The 24,799-nt window shown below is 43.3% G+C and overlaps 1 protein-coding gene across 1 annotated transcript in view; it reads right to left on the bottom strand.

Annotated features, from left to right (window-relative positions):
* Positions 1–24,799, bottom strand: part of LOC109920094 (short transient receptor potential channel 4-associated protein) — a 119,270-nt gene that overhangs the window by 88,581 nt on the left and 5,890 nt on the right. Inside the window, exons 3-4 of the mRNA XM_048608494.1 lie at positions 11,449–11,580; positions 4,161–4,277 (exon numbers count right to left, since the gene is read on the bottom strand). Of these exons, the coding sequence (XP_048464451.1) occupies positions 4,161–4,277; positions 11,449–11,580 (249 nt within the window). The remainder of the gene's footprint in view (positions 1–4,160; positions 4,278–11,448; positions 11,581–24,799) is intronic.

Below are 24,799 nucleotides of genomic sequence, written 5' to 3'. Positions count from 1 at the left end.
CTTCAGAGTTTCACAAAATCCTTCCTATAGCAGGGAGATCAGAATTGAACGCAGTATTCTAAAAATGGCCTAACCAACGTCCTGTACAGCTGCAACATGGCCTCCGAACTCATACTCAATGCACTGACCAATAAAAGCAAGCAGACCAAACGCCTTCTTCACTGTCCTGTCTACCTGTGACTCCAATTTCAAGGAACTATGAACCTGCACTCCAGGATGTCTTCATTCAGCAACACTCCCCTGGACCTTACCATTAAGAGTATAAGTTTTGCCCTGATTTAACTTTACAAAATGCAGCACCTCACATTTACCTAAATTAGACTCCATCTACCACTCCTCAGCCCATCTGATCAAGGACCCATTGTACTCAGAGGTAACCTTCTTGGATGTCCAGTCCACCTCCAATTTTGGTGTCATCTGCAAACTTACTAATCATACCTCCTATATTCATGATCAAATCATTTTATATAAGTGACAAAAAGCAGTGGACCCAGCACTGATCCTGGTGGCACACCACTGGTCACAGGCCAATGAACAGCAACCTACCACCACCACCCTCTGTCTCCTATCTTCGAGCCAGTTCTGAATCCTGTATTCCACATGATCCAATCTTATTGAACAGTCTACCACATGGAATCTTGTCAAACACCTTACTGAAATCCATATACATCACGTCCACCGCTTTGCCTTCATCAACCTCTTTGTTACTTCTTCAAAAACTCAATCAAGTTAGTGAGACTCGATTTCCCATGCACAAAGCCATGTTGACTATCCCTAAATCGGTCCTTGCCTTTCCAAATACATGTAAATCCTGTCTCTAGGGATCCCCTCCAAAACAAACTGCCTGTCACTGATATGAGGTTCAAATGTCTATAGTTCGCTGGCTTTTCCTTAGCACCTGGGTGTACAAAGGTTTGGTCACCATAGTACTAAAGTGGAGGCTTTGAAAAGGGTACAGAAGTGGTTTCAGGATGTTTCCTGGTTTGGATGGTATTAGCCATGAGGAAAGATTGGACAAACTTGGTTTGTTTTCACTTGAACGTTGAAGGATGAGGGGGCAACCTAATAGAAGTTTAAAAATTATAAGAGGCATGGCTAAATGGATAGTCAGAATCTTAGTTGACATGTCTACCCTGGAACAATTAGGGCACAAATGTTTAAGGTCAAAGGCGAAAGGTTTAAAAGGAGGTGCGAGAGGCAAGTTTTCTTTTAAACTGAGAGTTGTAAGTGCCTGGAATGTGCTGCCAGAAGCAGCTGTGGAGGTGAAAACAATAGCAATGTTTAAAAGTCATTTTGACAGATATATGAATAGGTAGGGAAGAGAGGGATATGGACCCTAAAGAGGCAAAATTTTTTTTTTTTTTAAAAAAAGGTTAGAGAGGCATGTGTTGGCACAGCATTGGTGGACCAAATGCCTTGTTCCTGTGTTGTACTCTTCTTTGTTGACCTGTCCTTCCCCATATCCCTCAATTCTTTTGGATATTTTTAAAACTAAAATTGATTTGATTTTTGTTAACTGATTTAGCATTTGTGGAAGTGAACTCCGAAGCTCCACCAACCTTTTTGAGAACGTTTCCCAATTTCACCAATGAACAACGTGTCTCGAATTTTTTTATTTATTTATTTTTTTTTTTTTTAAAGACAAGTCCGTCATCCTAAACTCCTTAATTTGTAGAAATAGGTTTTTACCATCCAATAGAGATGCTCACCTTCAGATCTTAGAAATTTCTTTCTAGTGATGGTTTCAAGTAAGGAACTATCCAAGGTGTACACATTTGCTTTGATAAGACCATTGTCTAACAAAGATTCAACTCACTAAGACAGCTTCTCACATTAAAAGGAAAAGTTTGGATAAATGCAGGTGCAAAAGCAGATGGTGGTGGTGGTTCACTAGTTGACCAGCACAAGAGCTTCTCCACTTTTACCATTTCAGATTTGGCTTTCAGCAAGGAAATTCCTATTCTTAATAAAAACCCAAAAAGAGCCGCAGATGCTGTAAATCAGAAACAAAAACTTCCTCTCTCCTCAGTATCCAAGGCCCAAACACACCTACCAGGTGAAGCAGACCTTTACCTGCACTTCACACAACCTAGTCTTCTGGATTTGTTACTCACAATGTGGTTTCCTCTACATTGGGGGAATGAAGCGTAGACCGGATGATCGCTTTGCAGAGCACCTACATTCTGTCCGCAAAAAAGACCCTGAGCTTCCAGCTGCCTGTCACTTCAACACATCACCTTGTTCCCTAGCCAACATCTCTTTCTTGGGCTTGCTGCAGTGTTCCAGTGAAGCTCAGTGCAGCTGAAAGAACAGTATCTTATTTTCCGCTTGGGGACTCTGCAGCCTTCTGGACTCAAGAGTTCAACAACTTTAGGGCTTGACCTTTCCCAGGTCCTTAGCCCAACCTCCATGCACCAGTTCTTGATATCACTGTCTGCTATCACACAAAATACATTGTTAGCCATTAACTGTTGCATTAACAGCTATTCATCTTCCAAGCCAGGTCATTATCAATTCCTTAGTCTGTCCAACTGTTTTTCTCTCTCTTTGGGCTCTATTCCTACCTATTTTTATTCCTTACCCCCTCCCCCAATCCTATCCTCTGCATATAAACAATATTTCCCTAGCTACCATCAGTTCCGAGGAAGGTTCACTGGACTTGAAAATGTTAACTGATTTCTCTCCACAGACGCTGCCAGACCTGCTGAGCTTTTCCAGCACTTTGTTTTTGTTTCAAATTCCTATTTGTGCCCGCAGTCCACTGCTGGCTATTCAATAATGTTTATTGCCAGCTGTTAGCTGACATTGTATAGGAAATAAACATTTATAATTTTACACTGTGCCACCCAGTCACGTTTCACAGTATCATCTGCCCATCACATCTGCACAGGCCTTCCAAACAAACATCAAGATTGGCAAAAGACAGGCACATTCTCCCCATGTTCCTGCATATTTGAATAGAAACAAAATCAGCCTATGCACTCTCGACTGCCTCAACTGAAGCTGCCTCCACCATATTTCCAGACAGTACATTTAAGTCCTCCAATATGTGCATTACTCCTCACATCAAATATACTGCTGCAAATCTTTAAATCTGTGCTGTCTTTCTCTAACCTGAGTATCTGGTCTGTACAGACCCCTCATGATTTAAGACTTCTATAAATATTCTCTTGGTCTTCTACTCTCTGAGGAAAACAATCCCAACTATCATTGGACAATGCGGACCATGATCTCAGGTTGACCGCTGTCACCTGCAGCCACTGTGACATCTTGACCCGGCACGAGGGAGGTTACCTACTATCATGGGATCACTTACGACTGTAAAAAAGCTGGTCTGTTCCCCTAACTAAATGAACCCCCTACCATTACTGTTCTTCCAATCTCTTTCCTTCCCTTTTATACAGCTGAAGCACATGCAGTGCCATGGGCTTGGCTCTTCCGGCACTCAGAGCCACTACTGCCCTCTGCAGTATCCAGATTGGAGAAAAAAAAATAAAAATCAATGAGCAAGAATGTATCGGGGACTTCCTGTTTAGTTCTCTTGGGACTGCCCAGCAGCCACCCATTCCTCAGATGCCTGCATACTCCAATCTTGCAACATGACCACCTTCCTAAACACACTATCCATGTGTCCTATCTTGTGGATGCAGCATAGCAGCTCCAACCATCACACAAGTTTCCAAAAAAAAAACTGAGCTCAAGTTTCTGTAGAGAACGAAATTTCTTGTGTAAGAAGTGCCCATGACTCACGCCACAGGATGGGGATTCCACTTAGTGAACACCTTTGGCTTAGTTTTGGACAATTTAGTATAAAAGTAAGTTTAGAAATTTACTCTTACTCACCAATCAGCTTCTTCTGTGCCTGTAAATGTGTTACTTATGAATTAAGAGTAAGAACCAATGCTTAAAAAGGTAAAAAAGTTTTTTAAAAAGCAAAAAAGAACACTTCTTTCCCTCAACTAACTCCTTCAATGCTTAAAATTCCCAGCACACTGCTCAAATTTCTTATGGGCTCATGAGAAACTGACAGTCTTTTAGCCTGATTGGTTTCATCCACCCCTTCCTTCTCCCCCTTTCCCAAAGGATTTCAGAAAGCATTTTTTCCCCCCACATTCTAAATAACCCCTCACACAACTTCAAGTATTTAATGTAATACTTACATCTACTCCACCAAACAGATCAAAAACGTGTGTGTTGGGAAATTTGGACTCCTGGGCACCTTTCCCATCCTCAGTCACAAATGCCATTGCCTCCATCGAGAGAAGTGGAGCAATTTCCTACAAACAAAGGGAATGAAAAAAGAACCAATCAAAACTCAACAGACCAAATCTCAAGCAGTAGACTCCATTAATTTTAATTGGTTGAGTAGTCAACAACTGTTTAGATTGGAAATTACATTTTTTCTTCAAAATTCTGATTGATCCATTGTATACCTTTAACACATTTGCTTTAATTCAGTGTCCTGAACCTCGTTTCTCTGTGAAGATCTGTAGCTCGGGGTTGTGATTGGGGTTGTTCGTTCGCCGAGCTGACTGGTTTTCATGAAAACGTTTCATCTCCCTTCTAGGTGACATCTTCAGCACTGTCTAGCCTCCGCTGAAGCACTGTTGTTCTGTCCTGCTCTGAATTTATATGGTATGTTCTGTCATGGTGGGTAGTCCTGTTTCCAGTTTTGTGCCGTAATGGTATGTAGATGGGGTCTATTTCAACATGTTTGTTTATCTCTCCGTTGGTTGAAAACCAGGTCTCTAGGAATTCTCCCACTTGTCCTTGTTTTGCTTGTCCTAGTTCTGTTACTTTGCCAGGGTTAAACTGACGTCCTTCTACGTATTAAAACAAGGGAGAGTTGGTCGTGCTGTTTTGCTGCATGTTGGTGTTCAGGTATGCTGGTGGCAGGTTTCCTGCCCATCTGTCCTGTGAAGTGTTTCTCGCAGTTGCTGCATGGTACTTTATGTATCACATTTGTCCTGCTCATTATGGGTACAGTTGGTTTGGGTGCTATCAATACTCCAAGAGGTCGTAGGAGTCTTGTCATCAGTTCGGATGCGTTTCTAACTGAAGGTAGGGTGGTCAGTGTGTTGGGGCATGGAGTGTCTACTTGGTGTTGTTTATTTGCCAGGCATCAACGGATGAAGCTGTTAGGGTACCCATTGTTCGTAAAGACTTTGTATAGGTGTTCATTTTTGCACAGCTCCAGGATATTGCAGCGTGTTATCGCTCATTTAAACAGAGTCTTGACACAGCTTTATTTATGGAACCTGGGGTGGTTACTGTTGTAAATCAGGATTTGGTCTGTGCGCGTAGTCTTTCTGTATATGGTGGCAAGGAATTCACCATTGTTCATTCGACCCATCATTACATCTAGAAATGGGAGTCGATTGTTGTTCTCTTCTTCCCTGGTGAACTTGATCCCGGAGAATATGCTGTTAATAAGGTGGTGTGTTTCTTCTAATTTTGCTTGTCTAGTTATCATGAAAGTATCATCCACATACCTAACCCATAGTTTAGGCTGGATCTGGGGCAGGGCTGTGCGGTCAAGTCCTGGCATAACAGCTTCCGCTATGAGACCCGAGATGTGTATACACATGGGAGTCCCATTAATTTGTTCTTTAACCTGACAGTTGAAGATGAATTTCATGACAGGGCATAGGTCTAGTAATTTTAGTATGTTGTCCTAGCTGATGCTTTCATTGGAGGTTTGTGTTTTCAGATTGTCTAGTAATGTGGCCAGTGTCTCCTTTGCTAGTGTCATGTTGATAGAGGTGAATAGTGCTGTAACGTCGAAGGAGACCATCAGTTCTTCCTTGTCGATTTTTATGTTTCTGATGTTAGCACAGGAATTCCTGCGCTGAGTGTATGGAGTGGGTCGATTCGTTGGTGAGGTGTTTCAGTCTTTGTTGTGACTCCTTGGCTAGCCTGTGTCTCAGTGTGCCCGGCAGAGAAACCATGGGTCTGAGGGGTATGTCCAGTACTTGGGTAGTCCGTACAATTGGGGCGGGGGGGTGGTTTTGAGGCATCAGTTTCATTCTTAGGAAGTCTGTTCTTGTTATTTGGCCTGCCCGTTGCAATTTCTTTAGTATATAGGTGACCCTGTACACAGATCAAATCCTGGATTACAACAGTAACCGCAACAGCGTCCACAAACAGAACTGTCATGACTCTTGTTTAAATGAGCGAAAACACTAACACCCCAGAGCTGCGCAAAAACAAGAGGAACACCTGTAAAGTCTTTGCAAACAATGGGTATCTTAACAGCTTCATCTGTCGATGCCTGGCAAATAAACAACACCAAGAAGACACTGTATGCCCCAACACACTGACCACTCCACCCTATATTAGAAACACGTCGGAACTGACAAGACTCCTACGACTTCTTGGAATATTGATAGCACACAAACCAACAGCCACACTTCGCCAGTTACTCCCAAGGACCCCATACCCACAATGAGCAGGACAAATGTGATATACTAAATACCACGCAGGAACTGCGAGAAACACTTCACAGGACATATGGGCAGGAAACTAGCCACCAGGACATATGAACACCAACATACAGCAAGAGGGCACGACCAACTCTCCCTTGTTTCAATAGATAGAAGGACATCGTAACAGAACTAGGACAAGCAAAACAAGGACAAGCAGGAGAATTCCTAGAGGCCTGGTTTTCAACCAACGGAGAGATAAACAAACATGTTGAAATAGACCCCATCTACATACCATTACGGCACAAAACCGGAAACAGGACCACCCACAAGACAGAACAAACCATATAAATTCAGAGCAGCACAGAACAATAGCACTTCAACAGAGGCTAGGCAGCACTGAAGATGTCACCTAGAAGGGGGACGAAACATTTGCATGAAAACCAAACAGCTTGGAAAACCAACCAACAACTTACTATTCAAATTTGAATAATATGTATTTGCAGGGTGTTAATGAATCATGGTCAAAATGTTTTGGTGCTGGATCTGTGTTCTTGTGCACGAATCACAAAAACCTAGTATGCACTTACAGCAGTTAATTAGGACAGCAAATGGAATTTGGGCAGCACAGTGGTTCAGTGGTTAGCACTGCTGCCACACAGCACCAGGGACCCCCGGGTTCAATTCCAGCCTCAGATGACTGTGTGTGGAGGTTGAACAATTCTCCCTGCATCCACGTGGGTTTTGCTCTGGTTTTCTCCCACAGTCCAAAGATGTGCAGGTTAGGTGGACTGGCAATGCAAAATTGCCCGTAGTGTCCAGAGATGTGCAGGCTAAGTGGATTCGCTATGAAAAATGCAGGGTTACAGGGATAGGGGTGGATCTGGTGGGATAGTCTTTGGAAAGTCAGTGTGGAGGAGGGCACAGTGGCTCAGTCGTTAGAACTTTTGCCTCAGTGCCAGGGATCCAGGTTCAATTCCAGCCTCGGGCAACTGTCTGTGTGAAGTTTGCCCATTCAGTGTTTGCATGGGTTTCCGCCAGGTGCTTCAGTTTCCTCCCGCAGCCCAAAGATGTGCAGATTACGTGCATTGGCCATGCTAAATTGCCCAGTGTCCAGGGATGTGTAGATTAGGTAGATTAGTTATGGGAAATGCAGGGTTACAGGGGTGGCGGTGGGTAAGTCCAGGTGGGATTTTCTTAGAAAAGTTGGTGTGGACGTGTTGGGCCGAGTGGCCCGTTTCCACGCCGTTGGGATTTTAAGCATGTAGAAAAGTGTTGTAACTGTGCAAGGTATTGGTGACACCGCATCTGGAGTTCTGTATACAGTCTGGTCCCCTGGTAGTATGTGACATGCATTGGCTAGGATAAGCTGGTCAAGGATACTTAAGGGGTTGACGGTGGGTGGGCAATGACAGAATTAAAGAACACATGGATGAACTTCAACAACTGTACAGCCCTGTCTAACATAAGAGTAAAACAGAGAAGGTGGCTCAACCATGGCTAACAAGGGAATCAGGGATAGTGTTAAAGCCAAAAGAGGCGGCATATAAGCTGGCCAGAAAAAAGTAGCAAACCTGAGGATGGGCAAAGGGTTTACTTTGGATCTGTCTTCACTAAGGAGGACAGAAATAGCCTTCCAGAAATGCTAGGGGACAGTAGGGTGAATTGAAGGAAATCCTTATTAGTCAGAAGATGGTATTGGGGAAATTGATGGGAATAAAACCCAATAAGTCCTCAGAGCCTGATGCTCTGCATCCCAGAGTACTTAAGGAAGTGGCCCCAGAAACAGTGGATGCATTGATGATCATTTCCCATCATTCTATTGACTGTGGACGAGTTCCAACAGACTGGAGGGTAGCTAATGTAACCTCAATTTTTTTTTTGAAAAAAGGGAGGAGAGAGAATTATGGGAAATTATAAGCCAATTAGCCTGACATTGGTGGTGAGTAAAACGGTGGAGTGATTAACAATGAAAGTTGTGACAGGATCGGTCCAAATCAGCACAGATTCACTAAAGGGAAATCATGCTTGACAAATCTGGAATTTTTTAGGAGGACATGACCAGTAAAGTGGACAAGGGTGAATCAGCGGGTCCTTTTCAGAGTGGCAGACAGTGATGAGTGGCATACTACAGGGTTCAGTGCTGGGACCCTAGCTGTTCACAATATATGTTAATGGTTTGGACGAAGGAATTCAATGAATATCTCCAATTTGCAAACAACACAAAGCTGGGTGGCAGTGCGTGCTGTGATGAGGATGCTAAGAATCTGCAGGGTGACTTGGACAGGGTGGTTGAGTGGGCAAATACTTGACAAATGAAATATAATGTGGATAAATGTGAGGTTAACCACTTTGGTGGTTAAAAACAGGCAGATTATCTGAACGGCAGCAGTTTAGGAAAAGGTGAGGTGCAACGAGACCTGGACGCCATGGCAGAAGAGGCGCTGAAGGTTGGCATGTAGGTACAGCAGGCAGTGAGGAATACTGAACCTCATTGCAAGAGGATGAGAGTACAGGAGTAGGGATATCTTGCTGCAGTTATACAGGGCCTTGGTGAGGCCACACCTTGAGTATTGGGTGCAGTTTTGGCCTCCTAGCCAGAGGAAGGACATTCTTGCTATTGAGGGAGTCCAGTGAAGGTTCACTAGACTGATTCCCGAGAAGGCAGGACTGACATATGAGGAAAGACTGGATTGACTGGGCTTGACCTCACTGTAATTTAGAAGAATGAGGCAGGATCTCAGAAACACAAAACGCCAAAGGGACTGGACAGGCTTGATGTGGGAAGAATGCTTCCGATTTTGGAGACGTCCAGAACTCGGAGTCCTGAATAAGGGGCAAGCCATTCAGGACTGAGATAAGGAAGAATGTCCTGTGGAATTCACCACCTCAAGGTGGGTGGGTAGGTGGGGGGGGCGGCGGGGGAAACATTGACAAGGAGAGAGTATGGAAGTAGATGGATAAGCAAAGTGAAGATAGAGCCCATAGGCAGAGAAAGACAGTTATGCAGACAAAAGGATCGATAATAGTAAGCCAGGGACAAAGAAAAGCTGCTAATGGGTTGGCTGTCCTGAAAACAGCCCATGTGATGACAGGGAGACAGTAAGGAGTGCAGATGCTAGAAGCTAGTCAATAAACGTGGAGCTGGAAAAACACAGTAGGTCAGACAGCATCCGAGGACTGAGTCCTGACGAAGGATTTCAGCCTGAAATGTTGACTTCCCTGTTCCTTGGACGCTGGCTGACCTGTTGTGCTTTTCCAGCTTCACATTTATTGAACCATGTGATGACAGGGCCTGGTGTGTGGGGACAGGTAAATGAAATGGAGAAAAGGTGTTCAGACCTTAAAGTTATTAATCTCGATATCGAGTCCTGAAGTCTGCAGGGTCCCCAAGCAAGAAATCGTTGAGCTTTGCCTGAACGTTGCAGGCTGGCCCAAGACGAATGTTGGCAGGGGAACAGGGTGAATGTTGAAGTGACAGGCAACTGGAAGCTAGCAGGCATTTCTGCAGACAGTGCATAGGTGTTCCACAAAGCAGTTGCCCAGTGTGTAATACATTTCCCCATTGTAGAGGAGACCACATGTGAACAATGAATACAGGAAACCGGATTGACAGAATTGCAGGTAAATCACTGTTTCACTTGGAACTTGTCTCTGGAGGCTCAGATAATGAGGACCGAAGAAGTAAATGGACAGATATTACATCTTCTGCGACAGGATGGGAAGGTGCCAAAGACTTGCTGCGAGTGGAGGAGTGGACTGGGGCCCCAACAGGAAACAGTCCCTTCAGAGGGGTAATGGGAGAGAAAGAAGGGTAATGCTTGTCTGCTGGTGGCATCCCATTGGACGGGGACAAAACGGTGACTTGTGATCCTTTTGATGCAGATGCTGATAGGGTAGAAAATGAGGAGCTGGGCAACCCTCTGTTGTGGGAAATGGATCAAACACAGCTGAAGGGCTGCTTCAGCATTAAAGAGGTGACAGCAGATGGAATGAATTTCAGCTGATTGAGCGTAGACACCAGATCAATCAGTTCCTCAGTACACGTCAGAATTTTTTGTTATAACAGAATCTATTATGTTCATGGGAAGATGAATTTGACTACTACTGCAAACCTAATCTTACGTCCTTTGGTTTTATAAAAAAAAAGTAAGACATGGGTGAGAGGGTGGCAGGAAAGGATGTGCTGGCTGCCAAGGTACACTACATCCCTTCCTTATTACAATGCAAATTTTCCTGCTTTAAAATTGTGAACAGTCAACACTTCAATTCACAATTTACAAGCTATGCAAATATGAAAAGTTTTGAGAATACCACTTGCAGAGGTTTCAGCAGTGCCTGCAGGTCTCTTTATCCATTACTGGAGCAATTGGAGTGATGCAAGATTTACTTCCTTCATTCAGGGGATGTGTGCAAAGTTGGTTGAGCAAGCATTTATTGTCCACCTTTGATGCCCTTGAGGAAATGGTGGCAAGCTGCCTCCCTAAACTGCTGCAGTCCATTTAATATAGGTGCATCCATGAGGCTATTGAGGAGGGAGCTCCAGAAACAGTGACAAAACACTAACATTTTTCCAAGTCCAGATGGAGTGTGGTTTGGAGGCAAATTTTCAGTTGCTTCTGCTCGTTCTTCTAGATAGAAGAGGTCATGAAGGTGCGGTTTAAGCAGCTTAGGTGAATTTCTGCAATGCATCTTGAAGATGGTACATACTGTTGCTACTGTGCATTGGTGGCAAACAGACTAAATACATGTGGATGCAGGTTACATTCTGGTGTGATGCGCTGCACAAGGTAAAGTAAATTGCTATTCGATAAAGGACTGATGCAATCAAGCTGAAGATTGGATTACTGCAGTACGAGAAATACATTGCAGCTACTGACAGCAGAGCAACCCAATTGCTTAAAGGGAATGAGGGACTGGACTGAGAGCAGAGATTGAGAGTAGGGCAAGGTCTCAGAGATAAAGAGATGACGATCGCTGATTTTAGCCTTATTCCAGTGAAATGGCCAAAATCTTTAGTACTGACCTTTAAAATTCCATGGCAAAGTAACAGCCCATCATTGTTAGGTTGGCTGTTTGTGTATAGTTTTTGGACCAGATGTGGGATTCCATTCCACTTCGCAGTTTTGTCCCTCTCTCTCAGCAAAGAATCTGGAATCTGCAAACAATTAAACACAACAATTACCAAAACTCAAATACCACATTTGGCACATTTTGGTTGAAGGTTTCATAATCTATACTAATATCATCTTCTTTAAGTGCAACTGTCACCAATGATCTGCAACACCCAGCCTTTTTTGCAAAATGATCTTGCACCCAACGTATTGCTGCAGGGTAGAAATCAGTAAGAGTATTGCATTAGCAAAATTACATTTTGAAAGGGAATACTTTTCATCGTGAAAGTAAGGAGAGGAGAGTTACCGTATATAACGTTCTCCATTGATAGCCTATGGCTTTGCTTTTATTTCAAATACCCTCCTTCATGCCTCTCCTGCTTTTCCACATAGAATCATAGAACCCTTAGTGTGGAAACAGGCCATTCAGCCCAACAGGTCCACACTGCCCCTCCAAAGAGCATCCCAAGACCCATTCCCCTAACCCTGCATTTCCTATGTCTAACACACTTAACCTGAACATTCCTGGGCACTGTGGGCAATTTAACATGGCCAATCCACCTACCCTACACATCTTTGGACTGTGAGAGGAAACTGAAGCACCCGGAGGAAACCCACGCAGACACGGGGAGAATGTGCAAACTCCACACAGACAGTCACCCGAGGCTGGAATTGAACCCAGGTCCCTGGCACTGAGGCAGCAGTGCTAACCACTGAGCCACCGTGCTGCCCTCCAGGATCTACATCAAGGATGTTGTTCGCAAGTAATCATAAGACACACAAAACCAGGTTATGGTCCAACAGGTTTGTTTGAAATCACAAGATTTCGGAGTGTAGCCCCTTCGTCAGGCTCACCTTGTGATTTCAAATAAACCTGTTGTTTGACTTCTGACTTTGTCCACCCCAGTCCAACACAGGCACCAACACATCACAAGTAATCATGGCATTGCATCAATTAGCTTATTCTAGATGATTTTCTCAATACCACAACCCGGTCAGAAACCTGGCTAAAAGCTGACAACCTCTTCCCCCAACCCAAGATTCCTAATGCAGACATACCTGTCATCATTTGCTCTGCTCAAATCACCAGAATGGAGTTGCAGTTCTTATCAAAGCGCACCATGAGGCAGTGGCATGGCAGTAATGTCACTTGACCAGAATCATCCAGCCACCCAGGCTAATGACCTGATCCATTGGTTCAAACCTCCACCATGGCAGATGGTGAAATTTGATTTCAATTGATAAAGCCGGAATTGAAATGTAGATCAAAGTACTTTCAATCAACATGTTAACATACACCTCCATGACAGCTAGGCTTTGAACCTTTTAAGCCCCGAACTAGGGGAACCATTTCAGCATCATAAAAGCCCATCATTAACAAAGCATTAGCATAATGGTGAACCTGAAACTATTGCCAACTGTTGGAAAACCTCTGGTACACACATGTATGTTAAAAGGAGGAAGCTGCCATCCTCACCTGGTCAAACCTACCTGTGACTCCACACCCATAGCTATGTGGTGACTCAATATCTTCTGAAATAGCCTAGCAAAGTGCTCACTTGTACCTAACTGCTACCAAGTCTGCTAGAAGGAATGAATGGGCTCGACCACCAGACATCAACTCCAGTACCTTAGTCAACAGCCTAAGCATATTGTGGTCATAACTACTGTTTAGCATCACTGGCACTGGGAATCACATCACTGCTATGTGAGTTGTCACAAAAGTTACGACTTTAAAATGTATGCAAAGTTCCCCAATTTAGACCTGGGTGGACAGAAGACACTGACTAGGTTTCTGTACTGAAGAATGATTATATTACAAATAAATAGTAAATTGATTCTAACTGCAGATAAAGAATTATGAAGCAACAACATAACTATTAGTTAAGACACTAGCCCACTTATACAACACCACCTCTCCATAGACAAAAAAAAGAATCAATAGAAAAGAAACATGGGTGTTATGGTAAAAGGCTGAAAAAAGGGAGTGCTGTGGTCCTGTTCACAGGGTTTACTGAGGTGATCAGGTCAACAGATTTTAAGCCTCTTTTCTCAGGTACTTTCACTTGTTTGGAGGCACAGGCTGACTAGCTCACACTTGTAAAAGGTCTTTAACTTATTAGTTACAAGTCACAGCGTACAGCAACTAGTGAGGGGAAATAAACACAGGGTGGAGATGCTTTTTACCACAAAACAAAAACCTTCTCTCCAGAGGGTTTATGCCCAATCTTCACACCCTCAGCTACATGGGAGTCACTGTTTATAGAAAGCTATTGCCATCTATAACCAGTCAAGTCCACACAGCATCTTGTTGCTAGCTGAAGCTCCATCAATATGCAATCTTTAGCTCGAGGTCATCTGTAGTGAACTCCCCCACTGCTTGAATGAACAGCAGTTTAAAACAGCACTTAGTGTATCAAGGACCTTCTTTTCAAAATTTATAATCCTTCAACTTTCTTGGCTTTTAAACGAGCCCTTTTCCAAAGGCAGTCTGCGGTCAAAGATACAGAAAAAAATATGTCCTTTACACACCACATAGACTGCAATGGTTCAACAATTACTACCAAGTTGAGGATCAATCCTGGTTCAGTGAAGAGCATAGGAGGACATTCTTGGAGCAGCACCAGGCCAGCAAAAGAAAAAGGAAGAGTCACTGGACTTGAAATATTCACTCTTACTTCCCACAGATGCCAGACTGGAGTTTCACCAGCAGTTTCTATTTCAGATCTTGGCATCTTCAGTTTTATGTTTTTAGGGAAAATAAAGCAAAGGTGCCAATTTGGTAAAGCTACAATGCAGGGCTACTTTGTGCCAAATAGAAGCAGTATATAATTGACAGGGATAAGCGACTCGACACTAACAGATCAGATCTAAGCTCTACAGCCCTGTCACAGCTAGTCATAACTGGTGACGAACAATTAAACCACCAACAGGAGGTGGCAGCTTTGTAAATATCCACTTCACAACAATGCGGGAACTCAGCACATTGGTGCAAAAGATAAGGCAAAAGCATTTGTCCCAATCTTCAGTAATAAGCTGAAAGATGATCCATCCCCACCACCTGTGGAGTACTCCAGTCTTCAGACAATTCATTTCTTTCCATGCGAGTTCAACTATTTTTTTTGCTATCACTGGATATTCACAAAGGCAAAGGGCCCTGATAATTCCAGCAGTAAAAGTACAGGAGCAGAAGTAGGCCACTCAACCTCTGAAGTCTGCTCCACCATTCCAGATCATGGCTGATCATCTATCTCACGGCTACATTCCCCACATTCCTTAATGTATGCAGCGATCAAAAATATATCAATCTCTACTTTGAGCTTACTTAGTGATTAATCTTACACTGTCCTGTAGGTAGAGGATTCCAAAGCAAATGAGGCATTCTTCCTCATCTCAGTTCTAAATGGTTTGCACAAACTTCAAAATTTTGAGATTGGCTCCCACACTGAGATCATTGGTATAGACTGTGATAGGGTTGGGATTTCCTCAGAGGGTTGAGAGTCTTTGTAATTCCCTTCCTCAATAGGCAGTGGAGGAGGAATCTTTAAATATTTACGAGGCACAGGTAGACAGATTGATTACCAAGGAGACGAAAGATTATTGGGGATCTGCAGAAACGTAGTCTTGAGTTTAAAATCAGATCAGTAATGACCTTATGGAATGGTGAAGCAGGCTCAAAGGGTTGAATAGACTACTTTTTATCCTGGTTTGCATGCTTGCACGGTGCACCGTTCATAAAAAGCACTGCCGCAATTCACCATGGCTCCTTGAACAGCATGCTCGCTGGCTGAAGGCAAAGGAACATCAGATTCACGGGAGCACCACAGTCTGCAGGTTCCTCCCCAAGTCACACACCATCCTGACTTGGAACTATACTGCTGTTCTCTCACTGTCACTGAATCAAAATTCTGGAAGTCCCTTCTTACATCTCAGACTGCAGTAGTTCAAGGAGACAGCTCATCACCTCAAACTCAAGTGCAGTTAGAGAAAGGCAATAAATTATGGTCTAGCCAATGTCCACATTCCATGAAGAAATTTGAAAATTCATATAGCTTGCTGAGACAAATAATGAAATAATTTGATTTTAGTGATGCTAGTTGGGTGATACTTTTTGTTCAGGACATCAGTTCCACTTGCCCACTTCATGAAATCACATTGTTCTCAAAATAATGTCTACGGTTTAAAACGTCCTTCTGAAGCTTCACTAACTTCTTCAGGATTACAGCATTTCAAAGGTTTATGTCATCTGTAAAATTTAAAGTTACGCCAAGTGGTTCCGACATTGAAGAACACATCGTGCACTATCCTCCAATTAGCTATTCAATACTACACTTCACAACTGCTTCCTGCAAAATAAGAGGGCACATAGTAAATGAAAGTGCAGAAGAAAAATGGAACAATTAGATAACTGCAAAAAAAAATGTATTAGTTCTGATGAAAATAGCAGAAGTAGTCATGGATTTTTGTCATCAGACAACGGATCTGTTCCGCGCTGGGTCCTCTTCTATTTGTGATTTATGTAAATGATTTGGATGAAGGAGTGGAAGGGTGGATTAGGAAGTTCGCGGACAATACGAAGGTGGGTCGCGTTGTGGACAGTGCGGAGGGCTGTTCTAGGCTGTACAAAGGGACATTGATAGGATGCAGAGCTGGGCTGAGAAGTGGCAGATGGAGTTTAACCCTGAAAAGTGTGAGGTGATTCATTTTGGAAGGACAAACTTGGAAGCAGAATACAGGGTTAATGGAAAGATTCTTGGCAGTGTGGAGGAGCAGAGGGATCTTGGGGTTCATGTCACAGTTCCCTGAAAGCTGCCACCCAGGTGGATAGAGTTGTTAAGAAGGCATATGGTGTGTTAGCTTTCATTAGTAGAGGGATTGCGTTCAAGAGCCGTGAAGTTATGTTCCAGCTATACAAAAGCCTGGTTCGACCACATCTGGAGTGTTGTGTCCAGATCTGGTCGCCTCATTACAGGAAAGATGTGGCAGCATTGGAATAGATGCAGAGGAGATTTACCAGGATGTTGCCTGGAATGGAGTGCAGGTCTTATGAGGAAGGGCTGAGAGAGCTAGGGCTTTTCTCTTTAGAACGATGAAGGATGAGAGGACACTTGATAGAGGTGTACAAAATGATCAGAAGTATAGAGCAGACAGCCAGAGACTTTTTCCTAGGGTGGAGGTAGCTATTAGAGGGGGCATAGTTTTAAAGTGAGTGGAGGTAGATATAGGGGAGACGTCAGAGGTAGGTTCTTTACTCAGAGTGGTCAGGGCGTGGAATGCATTGCCGGAGAGGGTAGTGGAGTCGGCCTCACTGGGGGCATTTAAGCGGCTATTAGATAGGCATATGGATGATAGGATGAGGTAGGGGTGGAGGTTAGATAGACCTTGGGTTTAGGGTAAAAGTTCAGCACAACATCGCGGACCGAAGGGCCTGTACTGTGCTGTTCCATTCTATGTTTTATGATGGTTGGGGATAGACCTCTGTAGAAAAGCAGAGTCACTATTTTCAGTTCTTAAACATGCAATACAGTTGCAGTAGGTAGGAGTTTCAATACCTAAACTGCAACTCAGCTTGTGCTTGCTGCCAAGTGCAGATAAAAAGGATACATGATTTAACACCCCTTTTTCATAAATGAAGCCAATGGAATTTTTCCAGAGAGCTTCGGATTTCACATACTCTCATCATAAACTATTCTACTTCCTATTTGTTCTGGTCCCTGACTTTGTCTATTTACTACAAAGCTTCAACCGTGGCCCATTTCACCTTCAAGTTGACGTCACCAACATTACCCTATCCCATCTACTAAACACGGCGCTGCAGGAATTTCAGTTATCGTACATTGCTAACAGAGAAACATAGGTCTACAGCACAGAAAAGTGATCCTTCAGTCCAGCAAGACATCGCCAGTCAACAACCACCTGGGCTACAGAACTGTGTGTCAGCAGTACAAATGCACGTCCAATTATGAATGTTACGAGGGTTTCTGTCTCTACCAACCTATAGACAGCGAGTTCCAGATTCCCAACAGCCTCAAGGGGAAAATCTTTTTACCCAATCCCCACCAAACCTTCTACCCTTTACCTTAAGGTATGGCCCTAATCATTGATCCCTCCACCATGGGGAGGGGCTTTTGGTTAGCTCAGTATCGCTGGACCAGAAACATTAACTGATTTCTCTCCAGATGTTGCCAGATCTGCTGAGCTTTTCCAGTAATTTCTGCTTTTGTTTGATTTGCAGCATCCATAGTTCTTTTGGTTTTTATCTACTTTTAAACCTGCCGGATCACTCAACCTCCTTCAAAACAATTTAAAAGCCTACTTATATCCTCCAGGTCCATGCACATCCTTAATAGGCTCTACGCTTTCCCTAGTTATCCTTTTATCCTTAATATACTTGTGAAATAAATTGAGTATTTCCTGTCATTTACCTGCAAATATTCTTTCAGAATCCCTAGTGTGGAAGCACGTCACTCAGCCCATCCAGTCCACACCAACCCTCTGAAGAGCATTTGAAGCTTATGAATGGTTGCATCCTATCCTGAATCAAGAGCTGCACACTCATCAGATCTGGCCATGCACACCTACATTAGCTACCAGCCAGTGTTTCAAACTGATATTACTGAGATTCTCATTTTGAGACTATTGCATACTCAGCCACCTACATCCCACGGATTTCTCGTATACTGAAGCTGTCCATGCCCATATGTAGCAAGACTTGAACAATAGTCAAGGTTAGTTCAAGAAAGACGCCAGTAACATTCATGTTATGCATGTGCCAGGTAATGATCACCTCCAAGAGAATCTAGCTGTGTCAACTTTGCATTCAATGGCATTACCAGCACTGAATCCTCCAACAGAAACATCCTTTTTTCCCCCCCAGTATATTCATAGGATGTGGGCATCACTGGCCAGGCCAGCATTTAATGGCCATCCCTAATTGCTCAGGGGGCAGTTAAGAATCAACCACATTACTGTGGGTCTGGAGTCACTTGTAGGCCAGACCAGGTAAGGATGGCAGATTTCCTTCCCTGAAGGACACCAGTCAATCAGATGGATTTTTTTTTGACAATCAACATCAGTTTCATGGTCATCATTATTACTATTAATTCTTGACTTATAATGTAGTCCAAATTCCACCATCTGCCGTCCTGGATTTGTACCCACATCATTACTGGGGTCCTAGGATAAATAGTCTCGAGGTAATAGGCCATTGCCTTCCTACGAACACCTCCCAGAGTTTACCCATTAACCAGAAACTGAATTAGACTAACCAAAGCAACGGGCTCAACAACCTGCTTTGTGACATCCCGTTTGGGTTCTCCCAGGGCCACTGAGCTCCTGACCTCATTACAGGCTTGGTTCAAACATTGGCGAGACAGCTGAATTCCAGAGGTGAGGTGAGAGTGACGGCCCTGGGCATCAAGGACACATTTGACCAAGCGTGGCATCATGGAGTCTTCGCAAACTGGAATCAATGGGAATTGGGGGCAAACTCTCTGCTGGATGGAGTTATACTTGGCACATTGGAAGACTGTTGTGGTTGCTGAAGATCCTGGAGTGGAGAGGAGGACCTCTCCAGGCTGCAAAAGTAGGTCAGAGGCTAGGAATACTATGGCAAATAACCAACCTCTTGACTCCCCAAAGCCTGTCCATCATTTAACAAGTACAATTCAGGAAGTGTGATAGAATACTCCACTTGCCTGGACAGGTGCAGCTCCAACACCCAAGAAGCTTGACACCATCCAGGACAAAGCAGCATGTTTGATGGGTATCACATTGACAAGCATCCACTCCCTCCATCACCAACGCTCAGTAGCTTTGTGTATTATCTACAAGATGCACTGGAGAAATTCTTCAAAGATCCTCAGACAGCACCTTACAAATTTATGACCACTTCCATCTAGAAGGAGAAGGGCAGCAGATACATAGGTATACTACCACCCCTCGAAGCCACTCACCATCCTGATCTGGAAACAGAAATCGCCATTCCTGAAGTGTTGCTATATCAAAATCCTGGAACTCTCTCCATAAGAGCATTGCGGGTCAACTGACAGCATGTGGAAAGCAGTGGTTCAAGAAGGCAGCTCACTATCACCTTCTCAAAGGGAAACTAGGGACAGGCAAATGCTTGCCAGCCAGCAAGCCCCACTTCTCATTACTGAATAAAAAACTGAAAATATTTCCAAAGTTCCTTCTCAGACACTGGATCAAAATCTTAGAACTTCCTCCTTGGCAGCACTAATGGCTGTATTGATGGAATGCAGTTGGAAAGGGTTGCAAACCAGCATCTCCTCCACAATTAGCAATGAACGATAAATGCCATATATTCCTACATTCCATGAATGAATGTGAAATAGCAAGGAATTCAAGAGGTGTGCCAACTCTCAAATTCACATCTTCCTTTCTGTTACAGGAGAAGGGTTACAATAGATGATGATTTCCAAGCAATAGTTTGTGTTTCACTTTCCAAACTGCCACATGTTCATAGCAATTTACTTGATTTAAATCCTTCACTTTCAGGATGGTCCTGAATTTAGGACATCAACTTCAACCATTTAATGTGAATGCCACATATTAAGCATGAGTGAAGAGTGAGGGAGAGGAAATATATACTACAGAGAATTGAGATAAAATGCAATGTACAGAAAAAAAATCTGAAATAAACCGATCCTAGAATGCCCATGGCCAATACCTTCAAAATCCATTGGATATTTTCTTGCAAACAAACTCTTGTATTATGCATTTTAGGTTATTACTCACTGGCAAAAATGATCAAAATCATTAAGCAGCTTTGGCTCATGGTACACTGCTAATAGCACTGGCTTTCACTGGCATGTAGTCTTTACTGAAATCACTGTGACTCAGTCGAAAGCTCATGAAATTTATGTTTTAGCTTTTCAATAGCCCTGCATTTTATTTTTGGCTTACTGGTTTTTCCATGGTGACATTTGAGAAGTAGTCTCACTCAGGTTTTGGTAAGAAAAAGAAAAATTCTGTCAAAGCTACTCAGCTTGCACTCATCATGACATCCAAGAAATACAAAGGGGAGCAATGTATTATACTGTATCACGAGTGCTCACTGGGAGAGGTGCCACCATGGAGAATGCATTTAAACCAAGCAGGTGGACTCTGATTCCTCAGAGCATTGACTCATCCAATTAAATAGAAAATACTCTTGCACGAGATGAAACAGACATTTTTTTTTTTAAAAAAACAAACAAACTTTTGCTTTCATGGGCATCACTGGCTGGGCTTTTTATCTTTGCCCTTGAGAAGGTGTTGAACTGACTTTGCTGCAGTCCATGTCCTGTAGGTTGGCCCATAATGGTGTTAGGGTGGGAGTTCCAGGATTTTGACCCAGTGACAGTGAAAGAACATCGATTATATTTCTAAGTCTGAATGGTCAGTGGCTTGGAGGGGAACTTGCAGGTGGTGGTGCTCCCATGCTTCTGCTGTCCATCACTCAAGATGGCAGTGGTCACAGGTTTGTAAGATGCTGCATTAACAACCTTGGTGAATTTCTGCAGTACATCTCAGACATTGCACACTACTACGAGTATCTGTGGTGGAGGAACCAGATTGGTTGATGCAGTGCCAATAAAGCAGGCTGCTTTACCCTGGATGGGCATCAATTGGCGAGTATTGCTGAGGTTGCATCTGGCAAATGGGGAACTTCCATCACACTCCTGACTTGCACTTTAAGGATAGTGGATCAGCTTTGGAAAGTCGGAAGTTGAGTTACTTTTTGCAGAATTCCTAACCTCTGACCTGCTTTTGTAGCCACAGTATTTACATGGCAAGTCTGATTCAGTTTCTGGTCAATGGCTCCCAATATCTGAGGATTCACAAATGGTGCTGAACATTCTGAAATGGGAATGTTCGCTGATTGTGCACTTTTTGAGGACAGAAGGTAACGAATAAAGCAGCTGAAGATCATTAGGCCAAGGATGTTACCCTGAGGAACTTCTGCAGAGATGCCCGGCAACTCTGAGGACTAACATTCAACCACTACAACCATGTTCTTTTGTGCCAGGTATGACTCGAATCAACGGACAGTCTTCCCTTCCTCTTTGATGCCATATTAGGTCAAACGTACCCTGGAATTCAGCTGTTTTGTCCATGTTTGAATCCAGACTATAACAAGTTAAAGAATGACCAATGTCCTTGGCAGGAATCGAGCAGGTTATTGCTAAGCAAAAGCTGCCTGATTGCACTGTTGTTGACACCTTCCACCATTTTATAAATATGACGTGTACACTTCAGCAATAATTGGCTGGGTTGGATTTGTCTTGTGTAGCTGTCTACGCAAAGACCACACCTAGGCAATTTTCAACATTGTCAGGCAGGTGTCAGTGTTATATCTGTTTGGGAACAGCTCGACACAGAGGAGCAAGTTTTGGGGCAACATCTGACACTATTTCCAGAATGCTGTTAGGATCCATAGCCTTTGTAGTATACTGCCTCCAACAGTTTATTGATAGCACATGGATTGAATTTGTTGAAGACTGGCACCCGTGATGCTAGAGACCTCTGGAGAAGATTAATATGGATCACCTTCTTGGAACTTCTGGCTGAAGAATGTTGCAAATGCCTTACCTTTTGCAGTGATATGCTGGACACCTGCATCATGGAAGATAGGTATATTTTTGAAGCTACTTCCAGAGAGCGGTTTAATTTTCCACCAGCACTCACAACTAGATGTGGCAAGACTGTGGAGCTTAGGTCTAATCTGTTGTCTAACTGGTTGGCTGCCTCCATACTTACTCCTTGTGCTGTTTGGTATGCAAGTAGTCCGGTCTTGTACCTTCAACTTGTCAACTTTTAGGTATGTCTGGTGCAACTCCTCCTGCATTCTTCATTGAGCCAGGGTGGATCCCCTGACTTGACGGTACTCTGTAGCCCAGTACTCTGTATTCCTGTTACTCCTTCCAAAGTGAATCACCTCACACTTTTCCGCATTAAACTCCATTTGCCATCTCTCAGCCCAGCTCTGCAGCTTATCTATGTCCCTCTGTAACCTGCAACATCCTTCCGCACTATCCACAACTCCACCGACTTTGGTGTCATCCGCAAATTTACTAACCCATCCTTCTACGCCCTCATCCAAGTCATTTATAAAAATGACAAACAGCAGTGGCCCAAAAACAGATCCTTGAGGTACACCACTAGTAACTGAACTCCAGGATGAACATTTCCCATCAACCACCATCCTGTCTTCTTACAGCTAGCCAATTTCTGATCCAAACCGCTAAATCACCCTCAATCCCATGCCTCCGTATTTTCTGCAATAGCCTACCATGGGGAACCTTATCCAACGCTTTACTGAAATCCATATACACCACATCAACCGCTTTACCCTCATCCACCTGTTTGGACACCTTCTCAAAGAAGTATGTATGTATTTCCCCCAGTAGTTCCCTCACAATGTGGCACAGACCCAGTCCAGCGGTTATTACCTTCAGCTTGGTCAGTGGTGGTACTTCTGAACTTTTCTTAATGGAAGTCCCCTACCTAGAGTATATTCTGCACCCCTGCCATCCTCGGTTTCCTCAAGTGTGCTCAACATGTCAGAGCACTTATTCATGCAGTGGTAATCAACTTCTGGGTCCACAGTCAATGTTGAGGACTCCCAGGGCAGCTCCCTCCTGAACGTATACCACCATGTCACTGCTTCTGCTGGCAAGTGATAGTGTTGCGTGGGACATTGTGTTTGAATTGTTCACACAATCATACCTATGTCACATTGTTGTTTGACTGGTCTGAGATAGCTCTCCTGATTTTGGCACCAGCTCCCAGATATTAGGAGGACTTTGCAGGATTGACAGGGCTGTGTTTGCCATTCACACTTCCTGTGCCTTAGGTCATGGCAGGTGGTCAGTCCAGTTTTAATTACATTTTTCCTTTCTCACAGTTAATACAGCTGAATGGCTTGTTAGGCCCTATCGGAAGGCAGTTAAGAGACTACCACATTGCTGTGGGACTGGAGTTACATGAAGGTCAGACAAGGAAAGGAAGGAAGCTGCCTTGCCTAAAGGATAATAGTGAACCATGTCAGTTTTATTTTTAATTCCTGAGTTTTGTCTGCTGTCGTGGGTTTTTAAAATCATAAGTCCCCAGAACTTTACCGGAATCTCTGGATTATTACTCCAATGATGATACTGCTAAGCCATTGCCTCCCTTATTTATGTATCACTTTCCTCAGTTGTGCAATGGAATTGAGAAATCTATAGAACTTAAGGGTTGAAAAATCCCCCAGACATGTGTCTTCATCCTATAGCCTTACCCAAAATAGTTGTAGGGATATTAGATGTATTGGTTCTAATCTTTCAAAATTTCCTATATTCTGGAAAGGTCTTAGATGATTTCAAAATCACCAATGCAAAACTATGTGAAAGGTATGAGGCTAAAAGCAGGAAACTGCAAGTCATTTAGTCCAACACAGGCTTGAGAAAATATCAGAATTTGTCACTGAGAAGGCAATAGCACAATAATTAAAATCATAATACAATCGGGCAAAGGCATAGCCAACATGGTGTTACAAAAGAGGAATCATGGATGAATAAATTACAGATCTTTGAGTAAATAAGCAAGGTGAATAATGGGAAACTTTACAGAAGAGGTGCACTTGGATTTCTAAAATAAAAAATTCAGATGCCAGTGTTCAAAATAAGTCATCATGGTTGCAGGGCTTGTATGTTCAAATGGATAGAGAGTTGTTTAGCTAACAGGACAGAAATAAATGGCTCATCTTCCAGTTAGTAAGCTGTTAATAGTGAAGTGCTACAGGTACCAGCGCTGGGCCTTCAACTATTTACAAATTATACCAATAATTTTGATTTAGGAGTCAGAATACACAACTGCCAAATTTGCTGATGACAAAGACAGGTGGAAATGAAGTTGTCAAGTGGACTTAAAGCATTTAGTGGGATTTAGACAGGTTGGGTGGGTGGGCAAAAACAGGGAATGCAATGCAGGAAAACATGAACTTGTTCATTTTGGCAGGAAGGTTTAAAAAGCAGCATATTATCCAAAAAGAGACACTCGAAGGAACTTTGGTACATCAGCCTGGGTGCCCTGGTGTATGAATCACAAAATGCTGGTATGCAGGTGCAGCGAGTGATTCTGAGGGTAAATAGAATGAAGGCTTTTGTTGCAAAGGAAATGGAGGATAAAAATTGAGAAATGTTGCTGTGGCTGTACAGGACTTTATAAAGTCTACATCTGGAGTATGCAGACTATATCACTGTTCAAGGATATAATTTAAAT

This window comes from Rhincodon typus, chromosome 19 (assembly GCF_021869965.1).
Source record: "Rhincodon typus isolate 14 chromosome 19, sRhiTyp1.1, whole genome shotgun sequence".
Lineage (NCBI taxonomy): Eukaryota > Metazoa > Chordata > Chondrichthyes > Orectolobiformes > Rhincodontidae > Rhincodon > Rhincodon typus.
This window is presented reverse-complemented; position numbering and strand designations above follow the sequence as displayed.